Below are 23572 nucleotides of genomic sequence, written 5' to 3'. Positions count from 1 at the left end.
CTCCGTCGCTCTACGACGTCGACCAAAAGATAAAAAGCTGCATGGAGGCCTTCTCGCCCCCTTCCCTCCTCCAGCTCACGCGCCTTGGCTGCAGAGGGCTTGGCCCTTCTGGTAACCACAACCTTATTGGCTCTTTTTTTTCAGGTTCTCTGGCATTTCTGTTGTTGCAGAGGGGAAAGACGGACTCACCCCTCTCCCTAGGTGCAAGCAAGGGGAGGAAGCGGTTTAGCATCTTCAGCTAGGAGAAAAAAAGCTGCATCAGGGTGCACAAGGAGGTTTATTGGAGAAGGCTGCATGGTAGGGTGGTGGGAGAGGAGAGGCTGAGCCCAGCCAGCGCTGTCCAGAGCTGGGAGCCAGCAGAAGGGGCCTTTGTCGGCTTCTCTTCTCTGGTTGCTGGGCTGCACACGCAGGGGGATCTTTCACCTCGCCAAGCCATGGGCCAGATGCCAGTCACTGCTTCTCTTACAGGTCGTCCGTGCTCCTCGGCGCCCCGGCCATCAGGTTGCAGGCAGCTTTGTGCTTCTGCCAGTGCTGGACCTGGCACGCCCTGCAGAGGGGAAGGCTGCCTCTCAGGGGCTCTGCCGCGAAGCAGAGCACCCGCAGCTTGAGCAGGGATGTAGCAGGGCCACATCCATCCCCGGGAGCGAAGCAGCAACATGGACAAGCCCCAGCACCATGCACCTCTGGGCGCTGGCGGGGAGCTGGCATGGCCCAGCATTAGCCCAACAGGGAGGTGAATGTGGCCCCCAGTTCTGGGGACTAAGACGGTTTAACGCCAGACCTTGCCAGATGGTTCAGGACCAGAGAAGATTTAATTTACTGCCACCATCCCAGCTGCCACATCCCAGCCTGTCGCCTGCACCCCTACAGCCACGGGTGCTTTCCTCCCCACTCCTGCCCCACCAAGGTGCAGGGGAGGGAGACGGTCTCACCATGGGAAACCCAGCCCGTCACTGCTGGTGGTGCGGGCCCAGGCACCTCAGCACCTCACAGCGGCAACACAACGCTCACCAGCATCTCCTCCACCAGTGTCCCAGCCATCAGTCTCGCCGTAAGATTTGGAGAGGTATTTGGGGAGAGCCAGCGGTGCTGAGCAGCAGTGGGACCCCTGGCTTCCCTTGGCCCTTTCACAGCATCCTCTGGTGAGGTCTATTGTGCTCTGGGGAGCAGGGAGCACTGGGGGGCTGCAGGGGACACAGGTGTGGGTGGCAGGGTTCCCTTACCGCGTGCAGTACCACTCGTTCCGGCAGCGAGAGCACCGCTTGGCCGCCTCTGTGCCACACACCCTGCAGCGGGGCTTGTCGGGGGCCAGAGCCTCTATCATATCCAGGCTGTAGGTCTGTGCCCACCTGCAGCAGGCAGAGAGGGGGTGAGGCTGCTCATCAGGAACTGCTGACAAGCAGCGAGCTGTCCCCGCTGCACCCTGCCGAGGGGACATCCCCAGCCAGTACCACAGAGCCCTCCCTCCTCCCAGTGCTGAGCTCCAGCCCCTGCTAATGGGGATACTGGCTCCATTGGGCACCCCGTGTGCATGTGCCAGGGCCTTACCTGCGTGCCTGGAGCTTCAGCTCCTCCTCAGTAGGGCTGAAGACATGCTTCACCTGGTGCTTGGCGATGGCCTCCCACTTCCCTGTGTTTTTCTTGAGGATGTGGTCCCAGATGACAGGAACCTGGTGGGAGAGGCAGAGTGGGAGGAAGGGGTGTTCGCAGCCTGACCGAAGGTGTTGTGGTATGGGGGGTATTCGGGGGACGGGGGGGCAGCTGGACCCAGGCATGAGGAGCGTGCCCCCCCGGGAGGGTGAGTGGAGGTAGCATGTGCAGAGGTGAAGGCACAGGGAGCGAGGGTGTGCTTTTGGGTACACGGAGGGGACGGATCTGCTCGCCAACAAGTGCTCAGGTGAAACGAGGCAAAACCTTTGGGGTCCAGTTGGGAGCCAGCGTTCAGCCCCCAAGGCCTGGGCTCCTGCACAGAAAGCCCTGGGATCTCAGCGCCCTGCATGCCGGCAGCAGTGCGAACCCCGTGCTTTGGAGCCGTTTGCCTGAGCAGATTTTTCCACTCGTCATTTCCCCAAAGATGAACACCCGGGGAAGGGCTAGCCGGCGTGAAAGGGAAAGCACCAGCCAAGAGCAGCGCGGGGAGTTCAGGCTCTGGAGAGGACGATGCTGCTTCAAACAGCGCTGCCTTCTCCAGCAGAGTAAAAATAGCCAGGCCTGAAAGGGGAGGAGGCTGCTCAGAGAGCAGCCGAATGGAAAAAGGCCTTTTCAAAGCTTGGCTCGGCAACAGGGAGTGAGTTCACTGCTTTCTGGGCAGAGCGGGGAGCCCACGTGTGGGCTTCCAGCTGGCTCCCCCTGCCCACCTGCCAGGCTCAGCCCCAGCCCTTGGTGGAGGCAGGAGCAGCACCAGCACAAAAGCAGAGCTATGGTGAAGGGCAGCAGCCTGGGCGAGGGCTGGACGAGGTCCCCAGTGCGGCAGCTGCCTGTCCCACCAACACGCTGGCAGTCAAGGCACGTGGACCGAATCCATAACCACCTCCGCCTTGCTGCCATCCCCAGCCCCAACCGCTTGGCTTGCCGTCTGCAGCCTTCCCCAGCCCCAGTTCCCGCTGTGCCATGCCTCTGGCTCAGCTGCAGCCAGCTCCGGCCAGGGCACATCACCCTCCTCCCAGGCCACGCAGCCAGCTGCACTGGGGGCAGCGTGCTCCCGCTCCGCACAGCCCAAGTGGCTGCTGCCCGACCTGCCCATCTGCTTTGGGAAGCAGCGTGGGAGCCTCCAGCAGTGGGGAAGAGCCTCTGCTCTCCCAGCTCTTCTCGGCTGCCTCTTTGCAGATCTGCCCCCACACACAGTTTCTCCCCTCAGCTCACGAGAAGGCAGTAGAAACACTTTTCTCCAGAGATTACCACTGCACTGATTAAAAACCCCAGGAACCTCACACTGTTTGAAGACCCTCAGGGCCCAACTCCCAAGCCCCAGACATCAGCTGGGACCAGTGTGACTCCAGCCTCTACCACCAGACCTTGGCATCCCTCCGTTCACAGTGTGCCAAGCAGCCCTGGGTCAGGGCTGTAAAAGGGGACTCCTCCCTGGGGAGTCCAGAATTCAGCAGGAAAACACTGATAAATGTTAAATAAAGAGTTAATTGTTAAAACAAGCCAGGGGTTGTCTCTGTCCCATGCAGCCACCACCCCAGGGTCTCAATGCCATCTGGAGAGCTGTTTATAACCCAGCATTTATGCCTTTAGATGCGACTGCTTGGCCACTGCGGTAGCAGGACAAGGCTCCCACATCATCCATGGACAGCTTTGCTGGCAATAAGGGTGTAACCGTGAAACGGGTGCTTGGCTGCTTTACCAGGGCACCACCTCTCCAGAGCTGAGCTTGGTGGGAGGAAAAGGAGGTAGGGAGCTATCAGGCTTAAAGCAGAGCGGCTGGAGAGGTGGAGGAAGAGCCACAGGATACCTGCTCCAGGACGAGATCCTTTTTGGGGGGAGCTGGCTCTGTCACCGCAAGGTGGCTCAGAAATCTCTGCATCTCCACCAGGTTGGGCAGCTGGTCAACAAGGACATCTGTCAGGAATGCACGGAGCTGCGGCCACGGAGGTGAAGAGAAGAGCGAATGGAGAGAGGTCAAGACAAGGGAGCCAGAGCTGGGGAAGCAGCATAGCAAGAGCAGGGATCTGTGGGGCACTGGCAGAGTGACCCATGGGGGTCCCACGAGGTGCACTCGCAAACACAAGCTTTGTTGCTGCTGGCATGGTGACAGACCCCGCTGCTCTCCCACCACTGGCTCCTAGGAGCCCACAGTGAGGATGGGGAGAGATGCCCAGAGGTTCCTAGTGCTGGCAAGGTCCTACTCTGTGCTGCAGGGGCCATGGCCTTCGTGATGTAGGGTCCTACCTTGAGGAGCTGGCTCTTGTTGAAGCCATCGAAGTGGTATTTGCGCTGGCACTCGGGGCTGAGCAGGAGGTTGAGGAGGGCAAGCCACACCTGCCCATCGAGTTTGGTCATCTTCACCTGGTCTTCAGGGGGCACCACGTGCCACGCACCATTCTCAAACTTCTTGAGCTTGCCTGAGGGACAAAAGAACACATGGCTCCAGGAAGAGACAGTGCTGCCTGAGGGAAGACAGCTCAGAGGTGAGGATGCTGGCCTATGCTCACTGCCTCATTTCACCACAGGCAAGCCCCTCTGCTTCTGTCTGCCTCAGTATCCCCACCCCTTTGCTCAGCATAGCAGCCTACTTGGTACTGAGACAAGATGTTAGAGAGCACGAAAAGCATAAAGAACATGTATTAAAACAATAGGGCTGTGGCAGGAACTGAAAGATCCCTGAGATATCTCCCTCTCTACTTGGCCAGGAGAGCACTGGTAGATGGTGGGGGAGCCCATGCTGCAACAACAGAGCAACTGGAGAGGCATGTTTTGGGGTACTAGCGTGGCCAATACCCGCTCTTCTAGAGTTTCTTCTGCCAGCGAAAGCCAGAAGTAGCATGAATGTAACAGAAGTGACAAAACAAGTTCCAGGAGCTACTGTGCTGCTCTGGGGGCTGGAGGAGGATGTAACCCTGCATCTGCACAGCCTGGAAATGCCTTTGCACTCTTGTTTCTTTCCAGTCCCTCCCTCAGGGCCCTGGATCAAAGCTCCCTCTGACACCCCGAGCACACAGGCGGGGAGAAGGGATGTGTTTCCTGGCCGGCGGAAGGAGGAAAGCTCCCACAGCCAGCTGGGCTCCTCTCGGCAGGCACAGAGCCACGTGCTTCCCAGCATCTCTTCCTCCCCTGCCCGTGCTGTGACCCCCCTGGTGCAGGGCTGGGAAGGGGAGCGCAGGTTCCCACGCCCCAGGCTGTGTCCCACCATTGCTCAAAGGCAGGCAGCGGAGAAATTGGGGAGCTGCAAGGGGGCACGCCTGGCTGCAGAGGTGCAGGAGGCAGGGTTGATGGCCGATGGGCACAACCTGATCAGAGGGCTTTGGCAAGAGAGAAGCTCAATGACCAGCAGCTTCAAGGCAATCGGTTTGCTGCCTGGGAGACCCCATGTCTGGCTCCAATTATTAGCGCTGTCCCAGAAAGGTGCAGACAGGCTGAGTGGCACTCTGGTCTTTCCGTGTCCAGGACAAGACCCCTCGAGGAGCAGGTGGGCCTGGCAGATGTGCTACACTCCTGTCCTGTCCGTGATCAGCTCGGAAGAGACACAGCCCTGTGTGAGGATCGGCTTTTGGAAGCACTGCTGGGTCCCCAGCCCAGCTGTGCTGCAGCTGCTTTCGAGCTGAACAGCTTTGGGCAGGGAGCACTAGTGAGGAGCAAGGGCGGGAGGCTGGAGGGGAGGGTAGAGGGGAAGCAGCTTTCTGCAGGGGCTCCTACAGCAGACCTCTCAGTGGATGCAGGTCCCAGCACGCCGCCACGGCGCCACAGGTACCAACGGGGCACGATCCATACCTGCTTCCCGGCAGCTCCAGGGGCAATGTTCCACCAGCTCGACAAGGAGGCAGGGCAGGTTGTGGGTGTTCAGCATCCGTGTCAGCGCGCTCAGGGGCAGACTGGAGATGTGACAGAAAGGGTGAAATGGTGCTCACAGGCAAATGCCAGAACAGATACAAATGCTCCCTCAGGCAACTGGGAGAGGCAGGGGAAAAAAACAATGATCTGGGTTCCCATGAGTACCAGGGAGCAGGGTGGAGTGCTGCTGCCTTTGCCTCCAGGGGCACAGTGCCACTGCCACCACAGATACAGCCAGCTGCTGAAAGGGGTCCAGGCACCAGCTGCAATGCCACAGGAATCTCAACCGGAGAGCTCGGCGCATGTCCTCTGCTGCTCCTGGGCACCTACCTCTCCACCTGATCGGTGATGAACCGCAGCACGGACAGAGCTTTCAGGGAAATCTCAAACTCCATTGTCTCTGCCTGCTTCTGCAGCTCCTGTGGAGGGACAAGCACAGCCTCAGGATTCCAGGCCCCATTTCCCAGGAGCGACAGGGAGGCAGGCTGTTGGCTGTGCATCAGTAACCACAGACTGAGGAGGAAACCAGAGCCCTGCAAAACAAACTCTGCTTCTCATCTCGACTGTGCCAGTGCTGCTTGTTTGCCAGGGCAGCCGCAGAAACGCTTGCAGCCCACTGTTGCTCGTCCCTCATCTCCCTACCCCTAAAAGGTCATGGGTGGCTACCGGCACAGGGACACTCCCTGAAAGAGGCAAGTCCCAGACTGCTCCTCTCTCCCCTTCTGGGATCATCTTGTGGCCCATGGCCCTGCAGAGACCTGTGAGGTTGAGGGAGGGGGGAGCTGCATGATCGGCACAGGAACCAGAGGAGGAGGAGGAGGAGGAGGAGAGAGAAACGTGGCCCTGGAGCAGTTGCAGTCCTACATCCGCCCCTCCTGGATCTGCCTCTCCCCTCTAGCTTGCGTACAGCCAGCGAGAATATCTGCCTGTGGTTATCCCAGCCCACAGCTATGCCATGCTTTCCAGCCACCTGGCCTCTTTCCCTTCCCAGGCAGTGTGGACACCCCGTTCATCCCCCACGTGCTCAGGCTAATGGTCTGATCACGCTCTGACTCAGCCTCTTTCACGACCATCAGGATAGCTAGGCTGAGAGGTGCCAAGTCCTTCTCCCTGGCCCAGGCAGAGCTTCTCCTCTCCAGTCCCAGATGCTCAGCAGCTCACATCTTTATGTGCAGAGCACTGACCTCAGCAACTCATATTTCTCTAAAGCGCCACTGCAACAGTTCCCTTCCAAATTCCTGTGGTAAGAAGCCTTGCACTCCCCCGTGCCGGTGCCCCACACGCTACTAAGAAAGCCTTATGGGCTCTTCCCCGCAACGTCCCTCTCCAAACTCCCCCAGTGAGGCTGTTTCCTACAGCTCCTCCTGGTATCCAGACCTCATCTCTGCTATCTTCAGGCAGGGACTATCTTTTGCCTGTGCTTCTGGGGGACAGCAGAACAGGTCCTGTTCCAGGGGTTACCACCATACACAGTCACAAAGGACAACAGGCTCCACAACATAGGAGACAGCAGGAACAGCTTTTTCATAGGGGGTTATTGTATGTAGAGTCAGGAGGAGCTGGAATGAATCAGAGGAAACCAGGCTTCTTGGGAGATGAGAGCTTTTTAGAACCCTACTGGCTAGAAAAGGTCGGTTTTTTAACTTAAGCCATGTCAAAGCACTAACAGAGACAACCCCTTCCCCTCCCCAGCTGGGAAAACATTTCCTGGAAAACATCCCTATTGTGCTCTGGAGCCCTCCACTTCCTTCCCTTTTCTGGAAGAGGAGCACGTGCTCAGGCAATGAGCCAAAGGATGGAGGCAACAGGGGAGGTACAGCCAAGCTTGCAGGCTATCACTTTAACCCCGCTTCTCCAGACACTCCTTGTGATGTCTGCAGTTTAAGGAGAAAACTCAAGGTGCTGAGAAGCACCAGAAGCAAAGAGAGCTCCTGCACTGGGCAGGTGTGTACGGCAGCCTGGGAACACCTGACGGGGAACAGCTCTGGGCTCGCTACTGGCCCAGACCAGCACAGAGAGGAGGTATTTCTCAGAGAGCTGAGGAAGCTGGGGGGAAACACATCAGGACAATTCCTAGTCATATCGTACATCAGTTTGGGAAGGATCCCTCTCATGGTTAATCCTGGCTGGCTCCAGCAGCAGTCTGAGCTAAGGTGGTTTCACAAGCTCCAGGGAGACCTACCCACACAGCTTTCAAGAGCAACTGCAAATGGCCAAAACCCCTATACCGAATATTTTGCCTATCAACCCTCCAGCGTGCTCCCTGTCAGAGCTCAGACCACGTCCTGCAGGAAGCCTCAAGCCGGCACTGCCACGAGAGAGGGCGGAAGGTGGCTGCGGGGTGGAGGGAGGTGGGTGCAGCTGCTGGCGTGGACAAGCACCAGCACCAGATGCCCTCTGACATGGGTGGGAGGTGCTGGGGTTGCAGCCAAGGGGTTTTCCAAAGGAAGGTCCCCCTGTGCCTCTTCAGGCTGTCCACATCCTCCATCATACATGTCCCCAGTGAGATACACGACTTTCTCCTCACCTGCATGGACGAGGCGCTGGCCAGATCCTCGGCATGAAGCTCCACCGGGGTCACTGTCTGTCTGTTGGTGCTCCGAGCTGCGAGCAGGGTCAGTTTTCGGTGGCAATAATCAATTAAATCCAGAATGCTGTCCTCTGCTGACTCACAGATCTCCTTCAGAACAACAAGAGTTTCATAGAGGGCCCAGCCCCCACAGCCGTGGCTTTTCACCCCCAGGGGCTTTACACCGAAGGAAGCTGAACCTGCCTCCTACCTTGTAAAAAAACACTGTCTCCAAGAGGTTAATGATGGAGGCTTCGTGATGCAGCTGCAGGAGGAAAATGGCAAGAGTGAGGCAACAGCAGAGCAATCAGCAGCACTGAGGACACAGGCAATGGGACCAGGAAAAGGGCTCTTCGAAGAAGCTGCTTATGTAGTTATATTTGGCTCTTGGGCTTGCATTTGGCCACAAGTGATGTAATTTTTAAAACAGCTCCAGTTCATACAGTTCTTATTAATATTTATGTTAACATGCCTATGACACTATAACATGCTAACAGAGAACCACACTTCCCAGCAGGCAGGGCTCTTCAGGGCTCTGTCCCTGTGCTACAGTGGCAGTACAACTGTAGCCCTCGGGCAAGCTGCAGCCCCTGGCACTGAGACGGGAAAGTGCTCTGCACGGCTGCGCTGCTCTCACCCCCCTGGGTCCGAGGCAGACAGCCTTGTCCTGAGACTCGGAACCACAAGGTAACTGCCTCTAGGCAACGCTGCAGACAAACGGCTGCCCAGGGAAGACAACACCTTACCCTGGACTGAAAATGGGCTAAAACTTCCAAGCCTTGGGCAGATTTCCCTTAGGTCAAGGTCTGCATCTCCACAGGGAAGCCCAGCTCCCGAGATCACTCCCTTGCTAAGAATAGCCCAAGGGACCGCTGCTCCCAGGAGCTTGGTAAGAAAAAGCTACGCTTTTCTTAACGCAGAGGCACACAACCTCAGAAACCCCTCTGGTTAGAGGTGCCAGAGAAAAGCAGTGCTCAGAGGGGGGCAAACACCCCAGGGGTGTTGCTGCCTGGGAGCGAGGGTAGCACGAGTCAATGGGAGCTGCAAGCCAGGAGCACAGCCGCCTCCAGGAGTGGCTTTTGTTGCATCCAGCAGCTCCTACAAGCCCCTGTACAGGATTAGGCAGGGGCGCAGCCCTCCACGGAGCTGAGCTCCCCTGGGAGCGGGTCTCTGTCGCTCCTGGGGAGAAGGATATGGGCTTGTCGCTCGTGGCTTTGGGAAACCAGGTGCTTCCCACTGTCTCACATTGTCCACCACAGCTTCTCAGTGTGGTGAGATGTAAAACCCCAGCTCTGAGATCTTCAGGGTGAGATTTATTTTTAAGCATAGTGGTGCCTGCCCAATTTCCAGGCTCGGTCCCACTGCCCCCTCTACTCACCACCACATAGATGGGGAAGGTGCTTCTCGGCTTAAAGTCCTCCAGCCGGCACAGCACAGGAAAGATCTTGTGCTTCCAGATCTCCACAGAGATCAGCTCCCCAATGAGAACAGGAATCTAGACAGGGAAGGGATGGGGAAAGTGAAGCCCTTCAGACCAGTGCTTCAGGGGAAACCAGTTTTATTGCTAATGCTCAGCCACACAGACTTCTTCGGAGTCATCCCGTAGAGGAGGGTGGCCTTGGGGCACCCTGTCTCTATTCACCCAGCTCAGAAATCAAGAGCTTTTCACCAACAGACGAGCAGGCAGAGAGAGCTCCTGGGGTTGCAAAGGGGGAAGATGACCCTGAGGAGCTGGGCAGGTCCAGGGCACCACACATAGCAGTGCAGCCCAACACATTCCAGGGCTGGGACACCCTCATTATAGGCCAGAGATCCACAAGTGGCGGGGCTGGTGCACAAGAGAGACCAAAACAACCTCCAAGAGAGGAACTAGAGACCAGCAAGTAGAAATACCACAGCTTGACCTTTAATTTTTTTAAAAAGTAAAACTGGCAAACCACCAGTCAAACATCTTTGCTGGAGATACAACAGATTCTTCACCATTTTATTCCAAAATTGCACATTGTCCACAAGGTGACCCCAGCTCGAGGCTGAAGGCCTGGCACGGGGATCACTACCACACCCAAGGAGGCTCACCTTGGCGTAGGTGACCAGCAGCTCGGTGAGGAGCTGCTCCTGGCCCGCAGAGGCGCTCAGGATGGCATGCATGTTGAGCTTCTCCACGCACTCGTGCTGCCGAAGCCATCTGTGGGGCAGCCAGGAAGGACATCAGTGGCAGAGACCTCTGGCCAGGGGCTCTGGGGCTCCGCTGCGCTTCTGGAGAGGGTCGCTCACGCAGGTAAACCTGCTCCCAGCACCCTCATCCCCAGGAAATTCCCCAAGCCTGCCAGGAACCCCCAAACCCCACACTGTCCCCTGAGCCAGCGCTCCCTGGGGCAGCAGCTTCACCCGTGGCAGCCCCAACCCCACTGCCCTCCTGCCTGCCCCCAGCAACACCCACCATGAGACACTGTCACTGGGGGACACCCCAAAACTGGGGGTCCTCCTCTCTCCCCCAGTCCTTCCAGGAAGGCTCCGGAATTGGGGACCCTCCTCTCCCCCCACCCCACCCTGACTCTCTGGGGTCACCGGGACCCCTCCTCTCTACCCTAGACCTTCCGGGAACCCTTCCTTATCCCCACCCAGACCCTCTGGGGAGGGCCCAAAACCAGGGCCCCTCCTCTCCCCCCACAACCCCAACGGGGACACCCCAAATTTAGAGCCCCTTCCTCATGCTCCCCCCCCCCCGACCCTCCGGGGCCACCCCAGAAGCGGGGCCCTCCCCCTCCAGACCCCCTCCCCAACAAAGCCGTCCCCCCGCACCCCTGCCCGCCGGCGTCCCGCAGCTCGGTGCCCTGCAGCGCCCGCACCAGCGCCTCGGCCTCGGCGGGCAGCAGCGGCGCCGGACCGGCGGCGGCCATGGCGGCGGCGGCGTCGCTATGGCAACGGCACCGCCCCCTTCCTCCGCTGGCGGCCCCTCTGCCGCCCCCTGGCGGCGCGGAGGAGCGCTCTGCGAGGCAGTGGTGGGGCGGGAGGAGCCTCTGCCGCCCCCTAGCGGCGCGGAGGAGCGACCGCAGCCGGCGGGGCGCTCCGGGCTCCGTGGACACACACGGGGGACGCGTGGGGGGGACACGCGGGCCCCGGCTGCCACCCCCGCCGTCACTTCCAGCACACGATGATGTTGGGGTCGTTCTCCAGCCGCTCGTCCAGCTCCTTGTAACTCATGCCTGGGGGTCGGGGAAGGCAGCGGGGTGTTATTGGGGTGCCCGGCAGCGGTGTCGGGGGGCTGGCTGGGCTCCCCAGCTGCTCCCCCGGGCAGCGCGGGCTTGGCAGCCCAGCTCGGCGCAGAACCTAGCCCAGAGTCTCGTCTCCACGAGGTTTGAAGGCTCCCAATGGGGCGAGGGAGACGCCGAAACCAGCGCATGGCCCTGGGCACGCAGGCAGCCTCTCTGCCTCCCACCGGCCCCGAGACCTGCATGGAGGAGCCCGGATCCTCACCGGTCTTGCAGCAGATCTCGTCGTAGCTGTGGCAGCCCGTGTACAGCCGGGCTGGGTGGCTCCGTTCGTCCCGGGCGACCTTGACGGGGTATTTCTGGAGCCGCCGGATAAGGCCCTTCATCAAACCAAACTGGATAAGCCTCCTGGGGACGAGGAGGGAAGAGAGTGGGACCACAATGCTGAGGTGTCAAACACTCCAGCTCCCCCCACTCCCTTCTGGTTCCACCATGCCACAGCACTGCCTCATGTTTCCCCACCTACGGACGCAGGGGTTGGGTACTCCCTCCTTGCTCCCCCACGCTCGCCCTACCACCCCTGGTGTCACCGCCGCCCTCAGGGACCGAGGAGGAGGGTGCTGGCTCCGACCTCTCGTCCACCCTCTGGAGCTGCAGGGTGTAGCGGGAGATGAGGTCTCGCACCGTCGTGCCAGGGCTCAGCCCGCAGTACAGCTGGAAGACGTCCCTGAGGCTGGCTCGCTTGTGCCCTGTGGGGACAAGTCACCAGTCAGCTGTCCTCTGTCCCTGCCTCCGCCAGCAGCCCAGTGCAGGGTCACCCTACCTTGTTTGGTGACGTAGGACAGACACTCTTCCTGGAGACACTTGTCATCCACCAGGTCTTGGACCTTCGGTGTGGTGCAGTAGACGTTGGAGTACTGGAGGGCAAGGGAAAACCAGCTCTGCTCGGCCACGGCTCCCAGAGACAGACCTGCCCTGCTCCGAACCCCGTTATCCCCCCTACACGGCCACCCCGATGATGCAGCCGCTGCCCGAATCCCGCTCGCGGCCCCACGCTCCGTGGCCTGACCCACCTGGAGTATGGAGACGAGCGTGATGACCCCGTAGTACCTGCAGACAGACAGGGAAACATGAGAGACCCTCTCTGCCAGCACCCACCACCACCCCCTCCTGCGGGCTGGCCAGGCCCCCTTCCACTCACTCACAGCAGGTTTTGCACAGCGATGCGCACCAAGTTCAGCTCCACGTCGGCTTCTGCGGAAATCTTCTGGACGTGCCGAAAGCCGTCGATGTAGGGCAGGATCTAGGAGGGAAGGAAGCAAGAGCTAAGAGGGGAGAGAGCAGGAGGCCCAAGGCATCACCCTGAAGCCCAAGAAACTCCCCTGCATCCGGGAGCACACTGGGACGGGCAGGCTCCATCCCCAGCAGCATTTTATCCTTGTGTTGGGTAAATGGGTTGCTCACGGGCCCGAGCACAAAGACAAGGGGAGCACCAAACCATGCTCATTAACGTGGATCTCCGGGACAGCCCGACTCCCCTCTCCCCACAGGCAGGCTGGAAACAGGTACCGTTCAAAGCGTGCTGCCCCTGGTCAAGCACACGGACCTGCTGTGTGGTGAGATCCCACTGGGAGTTGAAGAAGTCGTCCTTGTCTTGGGTGAAGACAGGGACATCGTACTCCTGCACGATGGGGGGGTCCGGGCGCTGCTCGATCACCTTCAGGTGGATGGTGTTCGACTCATCTGTCCAGGGAAAGGGAAGCGCTCAGTCCCCACAGAAACCTCTGCTCCCTTGGGAGCTCGTGACCGTCAGACCCAGGACATCACCACGCCGCATGGAGGAAGGCATTTGTGTCCCACAACCCCATCCCTCCTGGCCCTTTGAGCCACCCAGGGCAAGGGTGGCTCAGACACCCCCCAACACCAAGCGCAGACAGGCAGGGAGCTGCCAGGAGCAGCATAGGCAGAGCCGACCCGGGCAGGGGATGGCCCAGCTGCCTCCCAGCGCCACCCTGCCCTGCTCCTGCCCTCACTGCCGGGCCAGCGCGGCTGCCGTACCTATGGGCAGGGTGCACTTTCCTTTGGCGTTCAGCTCCTCCAGCAGGATGGTCATGATAGGAACCAGCTTCTGTTTACTCTCCTCGTTGGAGATGAAGCCACTTTCCAGCTAAAGAGCAGAAAATTGAGTCAGCTCCTCCGCACAGCATTACCGGCTATAGGAACCGCACGTCTCGGATCCTGCCCTCCCTTAGACTTCAAGTGATGTGTAGGTAAAACCAGCACAATCCCCTCCTTACCGTAAACCTGGCCCCTACCCCAGCAATGCCCAGTGACCCACAACGTGCACCAGGACACCGGTGACTCTGTGGGGGGGATCGTGAGGCAGCCAGACTCTGCTCGAGTTGGCTTGGGCCTCACCTCGAGGGTGGTAAGGTAGCCAGCCAGCTTCTTCACTATGGGCTCCAGTGCACAGGCCTTGGCTCTGGCATCGCACACGAAGCCCAGGTTGAAGAGCAGAGCGTTTCGGCTGTACTTCTTGTGCTCGATACACACGGGGCAGCCGATCAGCTTCTTCTCCATGGCCGTCCTGCGGGAAGACAAGTATAACCTGCACCTACGCCCTCAGGGAGGTCTGAGCCCCACACAAGGCTAGTTCCAGGTCAGGCTCTGGAGGTGGGGGCTCCTCTGCTTTGCAGGAAAAATGATGCCTAATCCCCTAACACTCAGTGTGGAAAACACATAGTCTGAAAAAGCGGGGAGTGGGGGGGGGAAGAAAAGAAAACGGTCTTCTTTCAAAACCAGCACAGCTCTCCAGACTCGTTCGACTCTCCTGGATTTCAGGCTGACAGAGAACCACACGCAGCACCAGCCACCCCCAGAATCAGGTACCCGCGGGCACCGTAAGGCACCTGCTGACGTGGGACAGAAACCCCTGTGAGCCCGGAGCCGGCACCGTCACATCACCCAGCCGTCGTCGTCTCCCGCCGGCAGAGTCTTGCCCACTCGCGGCGAGGGCAGCGGATCCCCCCCCCCGGGGCGGTCTGCCAACACTCACACGGTGATCAGCTTGTTCTGCAGCTCGGGCTTCGTGATGACGTACACCTGGATGGTGTCAAAGAGCTCCCGAGAGATGAAGTCCTCCGGGACCTGCGGCGGCACAGAAAGCTCCGCTCCAGCCCCAACCCGGCTGCCGAGACCCCCCCTCCGGGAGCGGCCTCCACCCCCGGCCCCCCCCGCCATCCTCCCCTAGGGGCGCTCCCGGGCCCCAGTCCCGGCCCCCCCACCTGGTAGGTGATCTTGGGCCCCAGCGTGGGGTGGAACTCGCTGAAGAAGACGCACTCGATCCTGCCGCCCATGGCGGCGCGGGGAAGGCCCGGGCTGGGCCCCGCTCCGGCGGCAGCGGCGGCGGCGGCGGCAGCAGAACGGCGCGTACTGCGCATGCACGCCGGCTCCTGCCGGCCACCGTAGCGCCCATCCGGGGGGACCGTACGTCACAGGTCCGCGCCGGTGGAGGAGGGCTCTCGCTCTGAGCGACAGCGCCGCCCACCCATTCAGCGGAGGCGCGGCGCGGAAGAGGCGGGCCCTAGTGGGGACGGGCAGCTCACCTCCCCCAATCGGGGGCCGCGCCCCGGCCTGCCCGTCTCCGCGGCGGCGGCGGCGGCGGTAACAACCCCCTCCCCGGCCGCCATGGCCCTGACGGCCGAGACCGAGTCCCGGCTGTACCGCTCGCTGCGCGCCGCCGCCGGCGCCGCCGCCCACCTCGTGGCGCTGGGCTTCCCCACCGCCGTGGCCGTGCTGGCGCGGCCCGGATCCAGTGAGTGCCGGGACCGGGAGCGGGGCCGGGGGGGCGGGCGGGCGGGCCTCTCCTCAGCTCACCTCATCGCCTGCCCTTCCCTTGCAGGCCTCTTCTCCTGGCACCCGCTGCTCATGGCCCTCGCGGTAAGTCCCGCCGCCCCCCCTCCCGCTCCGGTTTCCGGCCAGCTCCCCGCGCTGCCCCCGTCCCCCCCGCGGGCAGCTCCCCCCGGGGAGAGGAGGGGGCCCAGCTGGCGGAGAGCGCCCGGCGCAGAGGATGAGGCCCCTCCGCTTCCCGCCGGTGGCGGGAGGCTGAGCCCCGGGAGACGCCGACCCGCTGCCTGTTCCGTCCCCGGCCACGGCGGAGGGGTGGGGGCGGCCGGTGCCAATCCCCCCCCCTGCCCTCTGTCTCCCAGTTCTCGTTCCTGATGACGGAAGCCCTGCTGATATTCTCCCCGGAGACCTCGCTGCTCCGCAACTTCTCCCGCAAAGTCAAAGTGCGGGTGCACTGGGCCCTCCAGCTGCTGGCCCTCCTCTGCGCCCTCCTGGGGCTGGGCCTCATCGCCTACAACAAGCACCTGAACGGCAAAGCCCACTTCGTCACCTGGCACGGCCTGACGGGGCTGCTGACCGTGCTGTACGCCGGCGGGCAGTGCGCGGGGGGGCTGCTGCTGCTCTACCCCAAGCTGATGAAGAACTGGACGCTGGCCAAGCTCAAGCTGTACCACGCGACCTCGGGGCTGGTGGGCTACCTGCTGGGCTGCGCCAGCCTGATGCTGGGCATGTGCTCCCTGTGGTTCACCGCCTCGGTGACCGGCGTCTCCTGGTACCTCGCCATGCTGTGTCCCCTTCTCACCAGCCTGGTTATCATGAACCAGGTGAGCAACGCTTACCTGTACCGCAAGCGGAGCCAGCACTGAGGGCCTGGCATAGATCTGAACTTCCCCTGCGCGAGCCAGCAAGGCCAGGGCTCCCCCTCGCAGCCCCCCGGCTCGCGTAGGGTCTCCTCAGAACTCGGTTTCTACCTACTCGTCTCTCGTTAGTCCCGGATTGTCTGTAGTGTCTTGTCCCCGGGGAGCAGCTATGATGTGCGTGACGCCGAGCGGGCAGGAGCTGCCTGCCTCATGCCTGCCTTGGTGGGGATGTTTCCCAGCACAGGTAAAGCTGCTGGTCCCCACGGCAGCTTGGTGCTCAGTGCTGGGAACCGGAGGGTTCACTCAGGATTCCTGCTCCTTTTCCCTTCCCCTATCACCCAGCGCTGCTTCGGAGCAGGCAGGACAGGAGCTGACACATTCCTGGTGAGGAGGGCAGGGAGTCCCTGCTTGCCCGGGAGGCTGCAGCGGGCACTGCACTGCCTCTCCTGCCACGAAGGCAGCTTGGCCAGTAAAAACGCAGGGTACGGTTGTGGCTTCAGCCAGGGGAGGGCTGAAGTAGGGTGGCAGCACCCAAAGAGGATGCAATGGGACAGCGGCACTCGTGTCCCCACGGCGCAGCCCCGCGCAGGGACCCGGGGGCTCCCTGGGACCAGTGCGGTCAGCCCTGCCCGATGGCCGCGGATCTGGGCACCAACCTCCACGCACAAATCCTTCCCGCAGGCTGGGACAGCGAAGCTTCAGCCTGGCAGGAGGTGGGGTCATTTCACAGAGCAAATTAGTGAGCTGGGCCACAAACCGGCAGCCTGTGAAGGCCTGTTTTGTCCCTCTGCGGGGCACAGGGAACAGCGCGAGCACGGGAGGAGCAGGGCTCAGCGCAGGCCTGGGGGATGAGTCCTTGGGAAGGCAGAAAGGAACCTTCTCGCCTCACTGGCGCAACAGCCTTCCTTCCAGCCCACCCGCCGTCGGGGCAGCCGGGCACTGCGGGGCTCCGTCTGCCGCAGCAGCCCCATGGCTCCTCCTCAGTGGGTATCCTGCTCTCGGCAGGGCTGGAGAGCTGGGAGCGGCTCCTGGGCTGGGAAATTCCTCTGTATCCAGAGCTTTTATTCAATAAAGATTTCAGGCAGCTACAGTGCAACAAGGTCTCTTTACTGCCCGGGGTGGGGGGCTTTTGGGGTGCAGGCAGACACCCCCTCCCCCTGCAGATTTCCCACCTCCTGCTTGCAAAGGGTCTCTCCCAACCTGCTGGGAGCTCTCAGGGAAGAAACCCCCTCCCCAGGCTCCTGTGCAGGAGCCCCTGGGGGCTGCCCTGTGCCTGGCCCCCCGCCCTCTGCCGCGGGAGCCAACTCTTTCAAAGAACTCTTTATTGATACTGAAACGTCTGTGTTTTTCCCAGTTGACAAAACCTTCTCGTGTGGTCCTTTAAAAAAATAATCACAACACCATCGACCCGTGTCCCAGGCCAGGGACCGCCCGGGGGATCAGGAGCTGCGAGGAGGCTGTCGCAGGGAGCATCCTCTCCATCCAGAAAACAAAAAAGCCCATCAACACAGAGGGAGGGAAAAGAGAAGGGGGAGCCCGTATTCTACCTGCAGGAAAGAAAACCTGCTGCTGGAGGAAGCGGCGAGAGCCCCACCGTAAAAATTAATTACAGCTTCTAGTGTAATCTGACAAACGGATTAGGCAGGGAGCAGCCAAGGGCACCGGCTCCTTGCAGGTCTGGCTTCAGGGGTGGGAGAGGGAGGAGGAGAGAACCCCCCCCCCCCCCCCAAAGCCCAGAGCTGGTGGTGTCGGACCACTGCCATGAGGGGCTGGCTGGCCCCCTCCTGCCCAGCAGCCTCTCCCCCCGCCTGGCAAACCTCTCACCAGTCACGGAGAGCTCCTGCCAGGGCGGGAGGAGGCTCCCCACAGGAAAGGGATTCGGAAAAGAAACCCGCCAGCCTTCCCGTTCTCTCGGTTAGGGACAAAACTACCTTCAGAAAGGAGGAAGTAAGTGTTGAGCGCTCTGGGCAACCCCCAGCGCAGAGGAGAAGCGAGGAAGCGCTGCTGACTTTGCTCCCACGTGGGCAAGCGCAGTGGCCTCGGGGCAGGGATCAGCCCCACGTCCCCCTCCCAGAACAGCTGCCGGTGCCAACATCCATGACCTGCCCTGCGCCAAGGGGAGCGGCTTGAAGAACGCCCATCCTTGCGGTGACGGCGTCCTGGGTGCCCGGCGCTGGCCACGAGCGGCAACAAAGCATTGGAATGAGGTAGCCCCCCTGCCTCTGCCGCGGGAGGAGTCCCGGCTCCCTGCCGAGTGTCCCGGCTGTGGGGGGGGACACGAGGGGGGTTAGCAGCTCTCCGACGGAGACGGGGTGGGGAAGGGGGGCGGTGTGTCGGCTGGTCACAGCTGGGATGGGGCATCCTGGAAGGTGATGAGGTTGGACTCCTGGCTGGCACCCTTGCTGGCCGCACCGGGGTCGGGCAGCAGCGGGCTGTCGGCCTTCGCCGCCGCCGCCTCCTCGTCGTCGTCCTCCATGCTAGGCCAGGCCGACTGGTCTTCCACGCGCTTCAGCCGCTCATTCAGGGCCTTCAGGGCCAGCTGCCTGCGGGACAAGGGCAGACGGGTGGGTTAACCCCGGGTCCGACGGGCAGGGCAGGGGTTAACAGCTCTGCCCCATGGGGCGCTGTGCAAGCCCATCCCTGGCTTCTTCCCGGCAAGAGAGGGTGGATTCGGCAGCGCTAGAGATGACCCGGAGTGCCTGGGACTGCCCCACAGAAACCCACTCACGCTCCGAGACCACAGGCAGTTTTCATGCCACGTGGTGCGCTCAGAGGCTGTCAGACATTACGCGGGCTGCTCCGGGAATGGCGGAATAAAGGCGTAAAACGGGGCAGGGGAAAGTGGAGTGCCAATGCCTTGTCCAAACTTTTCTGCTGGGAGTCGGGAAGGCCAACGCCGGGCGTGTGGGAAGGCTGGGGCACGGGCCTGACTCACTGCCTTCCCCTGCGCCAGGATGAATGGGTGCAGGGCTGCCACGAGCAGGGGGCTGGCACCCCCCCAGGCAGCCGCTGTCCCCCAACCCCGCCTGCCCCTTCCCCAAGATCTCCCCGCTCCTCGCCTGCACCTCCACTGCCGCTCTGCATTTGGAAGAGCGGGACAACATCCCACCAGCCCCCCCGAAATGTCCTCACCATCTCTGTGGCAGGGAGGGCACCCCCAGCAGACCCCCTGGAGAAGGCCCCCCCCTTAGCACCCAGCACCCAAATCTCCCCACTCCTCCTCGTTTGGATTTTAAACCCGACCCTCGCCGCCCATAAACGTGATCCCCGCGGGAGCAGGGCAAGCGGTACCTTCTCCTCTCGGCGTCCTGGGGGTCCGTCCCCGGCAGGCTGATGGTGATGGACGACGGGGCACCCACGTCGTAGCGTTTGACCGTCTTGCGGCAGACCTTCACCTTCACCAGGATGCCGTGCACCAGGTTGGCCACCAGACCCACCACGGGCTGCAGGATCTCGGGGAAGAAAGTGGCGAAGGCGAAGTGGTCGGACATGTCTCCGCGGCCTCTACTGTGCCGCTGGTAGAAACGGAGATAGACCCAGCCGGAGAGGAGCCCGAAGCCGTACGAGGCCAGTACATTGCTCTTGACGAGGGCGGCGAGCCGCAGCAGAGCCAGGAGAAGGAGCAGGAGCATGGGGACAGCCTTCATTCTGACCTGGGGCACCTTCAGGACGGTGCTGTCCCCCATCGTCTGCTTGAGGGCCACCAAGACTCCCCCGAGGAAGCCCAGCCCGCCGTGGATGCGGACGGTGAACAGGTAGGCGAGGTGGAAGGAGGCCACGTAGGTGAGGAAGTAGGCGAGGGCCCCCAGGAGCCCCACCGAGACGTTCACCACCGTGAAGAAGACCAGCAGCTCCAGGGCACCCCAGAGGGGCTCCAGCAGCCGGCCGGCCGCCCCCAGCGTGGCCAGGCTGGCCGCCAGGCCCCAGGCCCGCTCCTCCACCAGCCCGTGCGTCAGCAGCGTCCAGACCCAGAAGTTGGGGGGCAGGAGGTAGCCGGGGGTCACCCCCAGGCCGTAGGCCGTGTCCAGGCCGAAGGAGAGCAGGTAGAGGAGGAGGACGGCGGCGCTCAGCGACTTCACCACCACGCTGGTGCCGGCCAGCGCCGCCAGGAAGTGCTGCCGGGCCACCGGCAGGTACCGCCGCATCTTCGGCCCCCCCCCCTCCCTCCCCTCCCTCCCCGCCCGCCCGCCCGCCGGGCCCCGCTCAGCCCCCGACCAGGCCCGGGCCCCTCCAGGCGCCGCCGCCGCCGCAGGCCAGGCCGCGTTCGGCCCCGCTGCTGGGCCAGGCCGGGCGCGGACAAACAGCGGCTCTGCGCATGCGCGGCGCTCGGGAAAGGGGGAAGGGGCGGGGCCGGTCCCCGGGGGGCGGGGCCGGGGTCCCGCCGCGATGCACGTCGGGACACGTAGTCCGGCCGCGGCTGCCGGCCACGTTGGGCGGGGGGGGCACGGGGGGACACGGGCACGGGGGGACACGGACACGGGGGGGACGTGGAGGGGGCACACAGGCGTAGGAGAGGGGTGGGGGAACACAGTCATGGGGGCATGAGGGGGGCAGTCACGGGGACGTGGACACGGGGGGCACAAACCCAGGGACACACACACAGACGCACACACGCACGGACACGGGTGGGCCGGGCACTCGGGGCCACGGGGCCCACAGGACGGGGAGACGTGGATTTGGGGACACAGACAGAGGAGGACACAGGCATGGAGCGGGGGATGTGCCACAGGGGACAGTCCTGAGGGGACACAGGGACACGGGGGAGCCCGGGGGGGGGCTGAGCCCCTGCTGCCCCACAGCCCCTCCTGTGCAGCGAGTGGGTGTCTGTGAACCCGCAGCTCTGCCCGTATCCCTGCCTGCACCCCTGCCCACGTCCCTGCCCACCAGCCTCACAGCAGCGGTGCAGGCAGGTGTGAAGGCAGCGGCCCGGCTGGCAGGAGCACCCCGATATCCTGCCCGCTCCCCCCCCCCACCCCGTGCCGTGCCCCCCCGGCCCTGCCCACGTACCCGGGCAATGACGCAGCCACCGCCTGTGAAGTGAAAATATGAACATTATTTAATAACTGAGTCTCTGTAATAAACCATTTGAAAATATTTTACAAGGAGTCACACGCACGATATCTTACAAATTGTCTTTTTGTTGGTTTTTGAAGTTTTCCAACTCTTCTGTACAAAAAAAAAAAATTAAAACCCAAAGAAATTAAAAATAAATTAAAGAAAATCAATTAAAAACCCAACGCCTTTGAATGAGCAGAGAGAAGCCTTCAGGTGGGGACAGGGCAGGACGCGACCCCGGCAGGACGGGGGGGCCCGGGGCCACGCCGCCCCTTCGTCTCATTGGTTTTTAACTTAAAATAGACTATATATGTATATATTTATAGGTATGTATAGTGGTGGTTTTCTGGCAGAGCACCTAACTAGACTACAGAAGTACACACACTCCCGGTAACACAGAGCCATCTGTTCAAACACGGTTCCCAGAGACAGTAACCAAACACACACTGAAAAAGCTACAAGCAGAATGACCATTAATTAACCCCAGCACTAATTAGTGCCTGGCGCCCTCCCCAGCCCCCCCCCCGGGGTGGCCGTGCCGAGGGGGCTCCCCCGGCCCCGGTTGATGGGGTGGCTCTGAGCGGGGTCCCCCGGGGGGTGAGGGTCCCCAGGGCTGCCGGGAGCGGGAGGGGGGGGCGTGAGTAGTGGGTACGGCACCCCCTGCACCGCAGCACCCCGGGGTGTCACAGCCGGGCACCCTGCACCCTGTGCTGGGCCCCCCCCCCCCCAGCCCCACGGCACCTCTCCTGGCTGGGGTGGCGGGGTGCGGCGGGGTGGGGCGGGGTGCGGCGGGGTGCGGCGGGGTGCGGCGGGGTGCTGGGGCTGAGCAGCCACTCCGCCCGCCTCCTCGGCACCCAGCGTTTTGGCTGGGGGGACGACACCCCCACCCGAGCACCCCGGTGTGACCCCCAGCACCTCGGGGCGCCCCGCTGCAGGGACACCTCCCGCCCCCCGCCATGCTGGGTGCCCCCCGCCGGGACCTCAGCAGCACCCAGGGCGCAGCTCCCCTCGCCGCCGCCGCCGGCCGGCAGCCCCCACGCCGGTGCCCCGAGGAACGGGCACGGGGGGGGCCTGGCATGTCCCTTCTGGGGACATGCGGCACCTCCTGCTCCACGTCCCGCTCGGGGACGTGCGGCACGTTCCCTGGGCCGCAGGGCACGTGGCGTGACCCACTGGGAGGCACATGGGGCACGTTCCCCGGGCCGGCGCGGTTTCTTTGGCAGGGCTGCCGGGGCGAGGGCGGCCGCAGGGGCTGGGCGGGCAGGATTTCACAGTGATCTGCAGAACGGAAAAGAAACAAAATACGTTTTTTTTTTTTTTCCCCTCCTTTTCACCCCAGTATCTGTGCCCAAGAACACACGAGAGCGGCTGAGCCCAGGCCTCCATCCCACCCTGGCGCAGGCGACGGTCGCTGCCCCCCACCTCCGCCCCTGCCCGCAGCCGGCCCCGAGCCCACAGGGATGCTGGAGCCGCCGTCTGCCCCGCACGCCCGGGGGGCCGGTACCCGCTGGAACAAATAATACTGACCCGCACAGTCAAGTCAAGTCCTTTTTTCTTTTTTTTTTTTTTTTTTTTCCTTTTTTTCCCCCCTTTTTTTTTCCACGTGTCCTCGTTGCTGACAATAAACACCGCCGGTCTCCAGGCGAAAATGTCGGAAACTCGATGTAGAAAGATCTGCTTTAAAATCTTCAGGCTAAAAAAATAGGCGAGGTGGATGGGGGGGTCACGGGTGGAGGGCACCGACACCACTTTCCGAGTCCGAGCGGCCGGGAGGGCGCGACGTCGGGGGGCACCAACCCGGTCCCCGCTCTGCTGGGGAGCCCCTGCCCGCACCCCAACTCTTCTTTGGCTGCGGCCGGCGGGGAGCACGGGGTGGCATCGCGGGGGTCCCCGAGGCGGCGGAGCGGACGTCGCTCCCGCTCCACCGGGCTGGGGAGGGGGATGGAGATGGAGCTTGAAAGAAAAGAGAGCTGGCGGGGGCGGCCGGGGGGGCTAAAGGCAGGCGGCCGGGGGCAGCGGGTGCCAGCTGGCGCTGGAGTAGAGGAGCAGCAGCTGCAGGGAGAGCAGGACCCCCAGGGAGGGGGTGAAGGAAGCCCCTCGGCCGCAGTCTGAGGTATCTTCCTGGGGGGGGGGCAAAGGGAGAGGGGCCATGAGGCACCTTCCGCGGTGCCTCTGTACCGCTAAGGCACCCACCGCCCTGGCAGGGGCACCCGGCACCCCCCTGCAGCCCTGCTGCACCTTCTGCCCTGGGACCCCCCATGGCTCTGCTCCCCTGGGGGCACCCCATGGTGCTGCTCCCCCTGGGACCCCACTCCCCCCCCCCCCCAGGAGGGCACCCCATGGCACCACTCCACTAGGGACCCCCCATGGCTCGTATCCCCCCAGGGGGGCACCCCAAGGCTCTTGACCCCCCAAGTCCTCCCATGGCTCCAAACCTCCATCATGGGGGTCCCCCCATGGCTCCAAACCTCCATCATGGGGGTCCCCCCATGGCACTGCTCCCCGGGAATCCCCCCACGGCTCTGCTCCCCCCACAA

The 23572-nt window shown here is 62.4% G+C and overlaps 5 protein-coding genes across 8 annotated transcripts in view; 1 reads left to right on the top strand and 4 right to left on the bottom strand.

The window, feature by feature from the left end:
- Nucleotides 1-261: 261 nt before the first annotated feature.
- Nucleotides 262-10999, bottom strand: ZMYND10 (zinc finger MYND-type containing 10). 2 transcript variants are annotated; one of them, XM_052777452.1, is made up of 12 exons: nt 10912-10999; nt 10139-10247; nt 9441-9557; nt 8274-8327; nt 8021-8173; nt 5824-5912; nt 5434-5534; nt 3895-4067; nt 3458-3583; nt 1549-1670; nt 1224-1349; nt 262-547 (listed from the first exon to the last, which is right to left on the bottom strand). In XM_052777452.1, the coding sequence occupies exons 2-12, from the start codon at nt 10208-10210 to the stop codon at nt 463-465; spliced, it is 1218 nt and encodes a 405-aa protein (XP_052633412.1). In that variant the 5' UTR covers nt 10211-10247; nt 10912-10999; the 3' UTR covers nt 262-462. The 2 variants fall into 2 exon arrangements, with proteins under 2 accessions (XP_052633412.1, XP_052633411.1); XM_052777451.1 differs by having other exon boundaries at nt 10865-10967.
- Nucleotides 11000-11128: 129 nt separating this feature from the next.
- NPRL2 (NPR2 like, GATOR1 complex subunit) lies at nt 11129-14714 on the bottom strand. The gene is made up of 11 exons (XM_052777453.1): nt 14559-14714; nt 14330-14421; nt 13693-13861; nt 13333-13441; nt 12881-13017; nt 12480-12577; nt 12348-12384; nt 12098-12191; nt 11906-12023; nt 11540-11682; nt 11129-11268 (listed from the first exon to the last, which is right to left on the bottom strand). The coding sequence occupies exons 1-11, from the start codon at nt 14712-14714 to the stop codon at nt 11201-11203; spliced, it is 1221 nt and encodes a 406-aa protein (XP_052633413.1). The 3' UTR covers nt 11129-11200.
- Nucleotides 14715-14931: 217 nt separating this feature from the next.
- On the top strand, nt 14932-17070 carry LOC128137377 (transmembrane reductase CYB561D2). The gene is made up of 3 exons (XM_052778257.1): nt 14932-15088; nt 15176-15213; nt 15483-17070. The coding sequence occupies exons 1-3, from the start codon at nt 14962-14964 to the stop codon at nt 15984-15986; spliced, it is 669 nt and encodes a 222-aa protein (XP_052634217.1). The 5' UTR covers nt 14932-14961; the 3' UTR covers nt 15987-17070.
- A 217-nt stretch (nt 17071-17287) lies between these two features.
- On the bottom strand, nt 17288-20159 carry TMEM115 (transmembrane protein 115). The gene is made up of 2 exons (XM_052778256.1): nt 19272-20159; nt 17288-18523 (listed from the first exon to the last, which is right to left on the bottom strand). The coding sequence occupies exons 1-2, from the start codon at nt 20123-20125 to the stop codon at nt 18322-18324; spliced, it is 1056 nt and encodes a 351-aa protein (XP_052634216.1). The 5' UTR covers nt 20126-20159; the 3' UTR covers nt 17288-18321.
- A 2060-nt stretch (nt 20160-22219) lies between these two features.
- Nucleotides 22220-23572, bottom strand: part of CACNA2D2 (calcium voltage-gated channel auxiliary subunit alpha2delta 2) — a 226119-nt gene continuing 224766 nt past the window's right edge. For 2 of the 3 annotated variants that reach the window (XM_052778011.1, XM_052778012.1), the window contains one exon: nt 22220-23156. In XM_052778011.1, the coding sequence (XP_052633971.1) occupies nt 23028-23156 (129 nt within the window). In that variant the 3' untranslated portion in view covers nt 22220-23027. The remainder of the gene's footprint in view (nt 23157-23572) is intronic. The other variant, XR_008233640.1, reaches the window with a different exon arrangement.

This window comes from Harpia harpyja, chromosome Z (genome assembly GCF_026419915.1).
Source record: "Harpia harpyja isolate bHarHar1 chromosome Z, bHarHar1 primary haplotype, whole genome shotgun sequence".
In the NCBI taxonomy this organism is placed as follows: Eukaryota; Metazoa; Chordata; class Aves; order Accipitriformes; family Accipitridae; genus Harpia; species Harpia harpyja.
This window is presented reverse-complemented; position numbering and strand designations above follow the sequence as displayed.